Source organism: Osmerus eperlanus, chromosome 15, assembly GCF_963692335.1.
Source record: "Osmerus eperlanus chromosome 15, fOsmEpe2.1, whole genome shotgun sequence".
NCBI lineage: Eukaryota > Metazoa > Chordata > Actinopteri > Osmeriformes > Osmeridae > Osmerus > Osmerus eperlanus.
This window is the reverse complement of record NC_085032.1, coordinates 11,020,293-11,029,661: the sequence shown is the minus strand read 5'-3', so window position 1 is coordinate 11,029,661 and position 9,369 is coordinate 11,020,293. Positions and strand designations below refer to the sequence as shown.

Below are 9,369 nucleotides of genomic sequence, written 5' to 3'. Positions count from 1 at the left end.
CGCGAGCGCAGCTGACAGCTGGGGCAGCAGGGTCATGCATCCATGTACCCACGGCACCTCTCTCGCGGGACTATTGCTGCAACAAGTGCTTGGCAAAACCCTGATAAAAGAGCCTTCGGTTATTCTGCCCGTCATTCAATTAAACAATGCAACTACGTTAAGAACGTAAAATACACTCTTTCTCATATTGCAGTCCTTCGAGTAGCCCACTGCTTAGTGTTAATTGAACCACCGTAGGCAGGCAAGCTTATAACTAGCTGTGGTCATGAAATATACATGAGGAGATGTGAAAGATATAAAAAAGAACCCATTGATTGGGTGTTTGATGTTCTCATGGTTGTCTTAATGTTAATAATAACTAACGAATAGCGAGGTGAAGTTAGTTTCATATTCGACTTTAAACATTCGTCTCACATTCGAGAAATGTTAGTTTGCAGCGTCGCGTTAGGGACCGTGTTTAAACTAGGCCTACCAATACAATTTTAAAAAATGATGACTTTTATAATATTTATATGAATATATGACCTCAAACAGACACCAGAGTATTCTAACAATGTCTGGTATACTTCCACAGCCTTTAATTTTTCAATTACGTTTTCAAACAAAATTATAGAAAATCGCTAATCTATGAAAATAGTTTAATCCTCGCAAATCTTAATAACCTTTTCACACTTGTGTCAAAAAATCTCAAATATACACCAGATTATTCGAATAAAGTCTGGCCTACTTCCACGCTCTTTACATTTTCAATTAAGTTTCAAACAAATTGATAAAAAATTGCTAATCTCTGTAAATAGCATGAAATTCTCGTTAATCTTAATAACTTTTTCAGAATTGTACTGACAAATCTCAAATATACACCAGATTATTCTAATAAAGTCTGGCCTACTTCTTCAACCTTTACATTTTCAATTACATTTCAAACAAAATTCAAATAAATCGCTAATCTCTGAAAATAGCATGAAATCCAAGCTAATCTTAATAACTTTTTCAAATTTGTGATAAGAAATTTAGACCAGATAATTCTAATCATGTCTGGCCTACTTCCACACCCTTTACATTTTCAATAAAGTTTTTAACGTAAAAAAAAGTCAAATAAATTGCTAATCTCTGAAAATAGCATGAAATCCTCGATAAACTTATCAACTTTTTGTTATTTGTGTATCTGAGATTTTTCAGTACAATTTTGAAAAGGTTATTAAGATTAGCGAGGATTTCATGCTATTTTCAGAGATCAGCAATTTTCTATAATTTTGTTTGAAACTTAATTGAAAAAGTAAAGGGTGTGGAAGTAGGCCACAGATGATTAAAATAATGTGGTCTATATCTGAGATTTTTCAGTACAATTCTGAAAAGGTTATTAAGATTAGCGAGGATTTCATGCTATTTTCAGAGATGAGCAATTTTTTATCATTTAAAAAAAAGGTAATTGAAAAAGTAAAGGGTGCGGGAGTAGGCCACAGATTATTAGAATAATCTGGTGTATATCTGAGATGTTTCAGTACAATTCTGAAAAAAATATTAAGATTAGCGAGGATTTCATGCTAATTTCAGAGATGAGAAATTTTCTGTCATTTTTTAAAAAACGTAATCGAAAAATTAAAGGGTGTTGAAGTAGTCAACAGATTATTAGAATAATCTGGTGTATATCTGAGATTTTTCAGTACAATTCTGAAAAAGTTATTAAGATTAGCGAGGATTTCATGCTATTTTCAGAGATGAGCAATTTTTTTATAATTTATTTAAACCTTAATTGAAAAAGTAAAGGCAGTGGAAGTATAATAGACATTGTTAGAATAATCTGGTGTCCGTTTAAGATTTTATATTTATAAAAATATTATATATAAAAAATATATATAAGTCATAATTTTTCAAAATTGTATGGGTAGTTTTCACCCGGTCCCTAACGCGACGCTGCAAAGTAGCGTCTTCCGAATGTGAGACGAATGTGGAATGTTCAATATGAAACTAACTCATCCTCGGTCTAAAAAAACTGCTATTTTTACCTATTAATTTAAATAGCCACTGCATTTTTTTGGTGAGATAATAGCCAACTGGTGCAGATACCCAAATCATGGTGGATCTTTTTCAAGTACATGTTTGAGCATTTATACTTGTCCTCTTAAAATTTACAGTAGGGAGCATACTGCCACCTGTTGTCAGGGCTTGGAGAAGAGGATTTGAGTTGCATTAAGAAACGGTAAGTTTAGCTTTGTTGTTCTGATGTTAGTTTATATTTATAGGAATAATGTGTTGAGGCTGAGTAGATTTGGGGCCCAGAGGATGGGTTAGCCTGGCCTGTAGGGTTTTATGATGGTTGGACTGGGGCTAGAAAGAAATTGTGGGCTAGAGGCACGTTACTATAGTGTGCTGGGGTGTAGGGCAGTACTGTAATGTGCTGGGGTGGAGGGCTGTACTGTAGTGTGCTAGGGTGGAGGGCTGCACTGTTGTGCTGGGGTGGAGGGATGTACTGTAGTCTGCTGGGGTGGAGGGCTGCACTGTAGTGTTCTGAGGTGGAGGTCTGTACTGTAGTGTGCTGGGGTGGAGGGCTGCACTGTAGTGTGCTGGGGTGGAGGGCTGTACTGCAGTGTACTGGGGTGGAGGGCTGCACTGTAGTGTGCTGGGGTGGAGGGCTGCACTGTAGTGTGCTGGGGTGGAGGGCTGTACTGTAGTGTGCTGGGGTGGAGGGCTGCACTGTAGTGTGCTGGGGTGGGTGGAGGGCTGTACTGTAGTGTGCTGGGGTGGAGGGCTGCACTGTAGTGTGCTGGGGTGGAGGGCTGCACTGTAGTGTGCTGGGGTGAAGGGCTGCACTGTAGTGTGCTGGGGTGAAGGGATGTACTCTAGTGTGCTGGGGTGGAGGGCTGTACTGTAGTGTGCTGGGGTGGAGGGCTGCACTGTAGTGTGCTGGGGTGGAGGGCTGCACTGTAGTGTGCTGGGGTGGAGGGCTGTACTGTAGTGTGCTGGGGTGGAGGGCTGCACTGTAGTGTGCTGGGGTGGAGGGCTGTACTGTAGTGTGCTGGGGTGAAGGGCTGTACTGTAGTGTGCTGGGGTGGAGGGCTGCACTGTAGTGTGCTGGGGTGAAGGGCTGCACTGTAGTGTGCTGGGGTGGAGGGCTGTACTGTAGTGTGCTGGGGTGGAGGGCTGTACTGTAGTGTGCTGGGGTGGAGGGCTGTACTGTAGTGTGCTGGGGTGGAGGGCTGCACTGTAGTGTGCTGGGGTGAAGGGATGTACTGTTGTGTGCTGGGATGGAGGGCTGCACTGTAGTGTGCTGGGGTGGAGGGATGTACTGTTGTGTGCTGGGGTGGAGGGATGTACTGTTGTGTGCTGGGATGGAGGGCTGCACTGTAGTGTTGAGCCTGGTGTTGAGTGGTGGAGGCACAGCCTGAGAAAGTGCATCATTGCAGGATCTAAAATTAGATCCTGTCGTAGTGCTCTGTAGAAATGTGTGTAAACTAAAGACACCACCAAATATAATGCAGGCCTCCTAATCCTGATCCAGTTACATTATTCAGGACCATTTTTGTTTGTCATGGGAGCCCAGACCCGTCACAATGGGACACCTAATGTGAGGTTCCAGGGTTTAAGCCTACATTAACAGCACACTTCACACATTTCTAATTACCTCTTCACTTTATCATGTGGGGGTGTGCATGCGCAGTGGGGCATGTTTGAGACACAGAAACATAAAAAACAGTACCCAATCAAAACTCGGGAATAGAGACCACGGGGATCATTTGATGCTGAATGAGTTTGAGGCAATGAAGTGAATCTTCTGGGATAGAGCCCCTGTTTGCCTGCAGCCCCAGCTGCCACAGGAGCTCAGCTCAGAGGGGGACAAACACAGAAGACTCAACACCACAAGGCCAGCTTGGAGACCTTCACTTCAGATGTAAATATGTGACGTATGTGAATCATGTCTGTGTACTGACAGGAGGAGATGCCGAGACATGCTCATTATCCTGAGGTCTGCACTGTCAAAAAGGGAGCACATATCTCACAGTCTGTAAAGGGGCACTGGAGTAACCTGATGCGGGTAAATGCAATTGGGACTGTTGCCCTGCTTGCCAGTTGATCCAAACGAAATGTTTGTGTTTTACGATAGTCATCTTTTGACCAACATGGGGCCACAGAGGCAGGGATTCACAAGACATAATTATGTGTCTCATTACTGCTTCATTTGTATCTTCAAGATCAAAAGAGAAAAAATAATTGGTTCACTGTAAGACCCACTGATATAATTATCCATGATATAATTATAGACCAACATTTCACTTCTGCCTTTGATTACCGTATCAAACACCCATTTTTACTGTTATCCTTCTCTTCCATTGGACATTGTCACTCTGCAGAGGAAGATACTCAATCACATTGTATCATCTCCCGTTACACCATGTTATAGTACATTAAGTGAATGGATTCATTTATACTGTGCAACATGTTGGCAGTGTACAGGAAAACACCACTAGATGGGGATGTGCAGCCGTCATAGGCTGAACAAGTAAATCAGACTCCTGCCCTGCAGTTAGACAGACAACAGTGTTGTGTCCCAGAGGTACAGGGTCTTTCTGTCTGGTATTGAATGACCTGTCTCAATCCTAGAAGACCAGGATTGAGATAGTCATACCATCTATGTTTCAGATAAATACCCCATATGTGATGTGGAGTGTGGGAGATGATTTGTTTGCAAGCACCATATAAAGAGTTTACAGGGCCAGTCACATCCCCGTCACACCGACAGTCATAAAGGTACACAATGCCTAGTGCAGTGTAAGCAATCGGGTGAGTAGACAGCCAGGCCTGTGGTGTGTGGAAAATGCTAGTGGATAGAGACAATGCCATGGTCCCAGGCCTGACCGGCCCTCAGAGAGACAGGGGTCGCCTCACTGCGACAACAGCCCCTCTCTCTCTCTCTCCCTCCCTCTTTTTTTTTCTTTTTTTCCGGTCCCCCCCAGCGCAGGGGCTGCCACAGCATGGGCTCGGGGAGCACGCTGAAGTTCGCCCTGTGCGAGGTGCTGCAGTTCGCGGGCATGTGCGTGCCGCTCTTCGTCGTCATGCAGAGGTTCGCCATCATCGTGGCTAAGGTTAAAAGTGTCAGGCAGCCCCCCAGTGATGGAGGGACGGCCTACTGGCTGATCGTGGCGTCCTCCATCGCCTACGTGACCTCCACAGCCCTGCTGGTCTGGGTCCCCTTGAAGTACATGCTGTTTGTGAAAAAGAAATTCCTAGTTGGGAGGAGAAAGTGGTGAGTAGTCTAAACTGGTGGCTGGAGGATGGATGATTTTAAGGCCTGTTTAGGGCCTGAGTTTGGATGTTTGGATGTGTGGACATGGTGCTGGAATGTGGGGCCTGGATGCAAGGGTAGGGCCCAGGTGTAGGGCCCAAGTTGTGGAGGTTGAAGCTTGGGGTTGGTTATGAAGGCTAGGGGCTAGAGCTAGGGGTCTAAGGCATTGAAGCCAGGCCTTCAGGATTGTGTCTCTAGATAAGGCCTGGTGTGAAACTGATGTAACATTTGTGTTTAGATAAGAAGCTTGACTCACACTGCAAATGTCTGGCTGACTGGTCTGGTCTGTATTACAGAATGTATAGGCTAAACAACAGTTGTGTTGGTTCTGAACTGACTGTGGATTGGTTCTGGCTTCTAGCAAAGTAAATAATTGTCAAGTTGTTTTGGTTGTAATTATGTTACATGCGAATGCAATAGTTTGAATGTCGATATCTTGGTAGCCTGATTGGCAACTGCAAAATAAACTAAATTAAGCAACTTTTTCTTTCACTCTCTTAGGAGGCCGGTGGCCCTGGTCTATGTTATCCTCTCAACATTACCCTGCTTTGCTTTTCTCATCGCCAGCTCAGAGGTAAACCATGTGACACCAATCATTGGTCATTGTCATCTGCGCCTCTGTCTCAGTTCAACTGTTTATTTGACCTTTAGCTTAGATCCACCTCTGGAGGTGACCTTTGTTATTTGACCTGTAGTCTTAATCCTGGCATGATAGGAATACTCTTCGAAATGTACTTGATTCTTCAGTTCAGGTCCGTTCACTTCAGTTTATTTTGTTCCCAAGGGGAGATTTTTGGTGTGACAGGTAACCTTGCTTGTCTGTTGTATAAATTCAAATTATATCCATAAAATACTTAAACAGCTCTACAAGACACGAATGATCACAAGTCATGGAAGTGATCATTACCACAATACATTGCTGTACCAACCCCTATAACTGTAGTTTGATATCCTCCATTTCCAACATTACTGTCAGGCTAGTGAAGAAGCCATGGTAAAAGTGTGATCTATTACAGTGGGGACCTTCTGAGAGAGGGGTAAAAGGTGATGAGTTGAGACCAGCAGTTTGGTCCTCGGGGGAGCAATCTACAGCCCTATGGCTAAGGAGCTACTGATAAGCAGCTGACGTCCTCTTCCTGTTCAAATCACTCTCTGAAAATCAGCCATCCTGGGTTATTTCCTGTCTGAGAGATGGCCTGCTTTCATTTACTGTCTATGAGGAACTTTGTAAAGGTCTGGGCCTGACCTCAGCTCCTTCCTTATCTGATGTCATTTACATAACAATCATAAATTCAGCCCAGATGACCGCTATATTCTTTTGTTCTCTGCCCTGTACCAGTGAAGTCCTGAGTTAAGCACATACCAAAGATGCTAGAGATTAGTCCACTAACCCAGTGTCAGAGAGGGTCTGTTGCACTTACACACAGTAACCATTTAACCTCTTCGGCTGTCATTTGGGATATTGAGATTTCCATAGGAATCTAAACTAGCAATTGACTGGAATTTAGCTTTGTTCAGTGATTCAGTGATGCAGGATAATAACAGACCATGGAAATAATATGGTCTGAGTCTAAGTGTTGTTTCCTCTAAGGTGCAGATCAGAAACAACTTAAAACACGACACCTTTACGGAGCTCCCTGTGTCGCTGGTCCTCTTCTCTCTCATCTGCATCGACATTGTCGAAAGGATTCGCCACTGTAGACTCACAGGACAGGGTAAGTGGTTTATTTAATTTCCTTTTTGTAAACCTTTGTATAACAGTGCAAGAATTATGAGGTCAAATTGTGTATATCCATGGTGGCCTAAAGCATAATATGTTAAAAAGACAGACATCATGAAACATGAAGGTGAACTGCTGTGCCTGCTCAATGTCTTAGCAGAATATAAACCACAAAAGACAAACCTGACATTCAGTCATACTGTGCTGGGCCGGTGCATTAAAGAGTGCCTATCTGTGGCAGGCCAAACGCCTTAGGGTTGCATGGGATCTGTTCTCAAGCTAAGGAACTGGGCAGGAACCAGGTTGTTAGCCAAGTGCTGCTTGTAGAGCTAAATTGGCAAAATACTGCTGTCTCAGGATGGTTTGGGATTGCTTGGAATCATTGCATACAAGGGACTACACAGGACCCATTTCTGATGTTCATTTTTAGGCAGTAGATCTGCTCAGCTTACCAACTTTATCATGCAGACGCCTTCTGACGCAAACCCCTTCTGTACTGTTGTGTTTCTCCCCAGCCAATGACTTGGAGCGGGATGCTGACATCCCCACCACGGCCCTCACACACGTGGAGCAGGTCACTTCAGGGACGCCTGGAACGCCAGCAGCGGCCGCGGCAACAGCCCCTGCCACTGCGCCCACCGCACCAGGCCAGCAGAGCGAGAAGGACCAGAACAGTGCGGGGTCACGATCAGAGGCCAATGGGATTGTTTCCGGGTTTCCAGGGAATCAGGGACGGCAGTTTAGCATCTCGGGCATGAGCTCACGCTCTGCCAGCATGACGGCACCGTACCACGTGTCGCCCTACGCATACACGGGCCCGCTGCGCTTCCTGTGTGCCAGTGACGCGAGAGCTGAGATGTTCGTTGAGAGCTTCCTGTTCTGGATGGATACAGTGGAGATGGTTAGGTCAGCAGGACACCCGGCATTGTACTTCTCTGGCTGGGTGTTCCCCATCTACATCTTCAGCTACCTGTCATGCCTGAGGCTGGTGGTCATGCCCCATAGTCCCCTATTATCATCTCTAGGCGTGGCCCTCCAGGACCTGCCCTTTCTGTTCATCCGTATTGGCCTCATTGCCTTCTTTGGCTTCATCACACCACTTCTGTACCTGATGAAGAACTTGCTGGTCTGCTTGGCCTTTATTTACTTCAACTTCATGACCAAGCTGAGAATCTTCAACACTGAGAGGATGTTTTTCGGATGATTCGACAGCCAGATGATAGTACCTGGAACTAGACTGAGGAGTCACTGAGAGAAACTGTAGGTTCTCATCAGTCCCCATACAGAGTAGCAGAGGCACATCAAGAGAAGAAGATGTAATTTGATGTGACTCTGATGAGACTGCTGAAAGGAGGAACAGAACAGGACTACATTGGTGGTGCTTTTTGCAGGCCAAAAGGGAGCTCTTTTGCAATGTGTTCCTGTGAAAGGAAGGACAACATGAGCTGTCAGAGAGCTAAGTGTTGTCTCACTGTTATCTTGTTTCCTACTTGTTCTTGTTGTTTTTTACCCCCCATTCATCCCCAACCTGAACCATGGCACTTTGAGAATGTAAAGAACATGTCAAGTCACTTCTTACTGATTTTATAACACCGAACTACAGATTTTTCTATTACCATAAAGTGCAGTGAATGTGTATGAGCATAAGAATAATGTGAACATCAATGTTGTTGACATCTCAGATTTTTTTCTTTGCAAGGTTATGATCATTATACACAAAATGAAAACAAAGCGTGAGTTTGTACCAATGATACATATTTTTTGGATCAAATTAATAAAGAAAAGAATGAAAAATGTAAGCTTTTTTAATACAATATAATTTGGCAACAGACCAAAAGTTGTAATGTGCACTGTAACTTTGTGTGTGTGTGTTGTGTATACCTATTATTCTGTGAAGTGATGATGCATCTATCACGTGACTCATTTCCCAATGTGTGCATTTTCCCAGGCACATGTTCTGTCTTTACATTTACATTTAGTCATTTAGCAGACGCTCTTATCCAGAGAGGACTTACAGTAAGTACAGAGACATTCCCGTGAGGGAAGTAGGGTGAAGTGGAAGAAGGACACAACATCAACCTGCACGGCCAGGGAATCGAACCGGCAACCTTCTGATAAATAGCCTGATTCCCTAACCGCTCAGCCATCTGACTCCCCCCGTCCTCCTCAGCCCAGGATGGTGCAGGATGACTTGGTTGACATGGCTCCTCACAGCTCCTTCATGACGTGTATGCCAGCCTGGCCTGGTCAGGCCTCCTTCTGGCCTAGCTCCTGGAGAACCATCATGCCATGGCTTCCCTGTGCCCGCACGCTGGGGGCTGCCCTGTGCCCGCACGCTGAGGGCTGCCCTGGGCCTGCACGCTGGGGG

The 9,369-nt window shown here is 44.6% G+C and overlaps 1 protein-coding gene across 1 annotated transcript; it reads left to right on the top strand.

Moving 5' to 3' along the window:
• The first annotated feature begins 4,953 nt into the window (after positions 1–4,953).
• LOC134035053 (transmembrane protein 236-like) lies at positions 4,954–8,753 on the top strand. The gene is made up of 4 exons (XM_062479847.1): positions 4,954–5,242; positions 5,783–5,855; positions 6,873–6,996; positions 7,517–8,753. The coding sequence occupies exons 1-4, from the start codon at positions 4,971–4,973 to the stop codon at positions 8,203–8,205; spliced, it is 1,158 nt and encodes a 385-aa protein (XP_062335831.1). The 5' UTR covers positions 4,954–4,970; the 3' UTR covers positions 8,206–8,753.
• The last annotated feature ends 616 nt before the right edge of the window (positions 8,754–9,369 follow it).

Excerpts from the sequence above, each read along its gene's own strand:
- LOC134035053 (XM_062479847.1), top strand. The coding sequence starts at position 4,971 with ATGGGCTCGGGGAGCACGCTGAAGTTCGCCCTGTGCGAGGTGCTGCAG. Across the intron at positions 5,243-5,782 it reads CTAGTTGGGAGGAGAAAGTG|GAGGCCGGTGGCCCTGGTCT; the intron begins GTGAGTAGTCTA and ends TCACTCTCTTAG. Across the intron at positions 6,997-7,516 it reads CTGTAGACTCACAGGACAGG|CCAATGACTTGGAGCGGGAT; the intron begins GTAAGTGGTTTA and ends GTTTCTCCCCAG.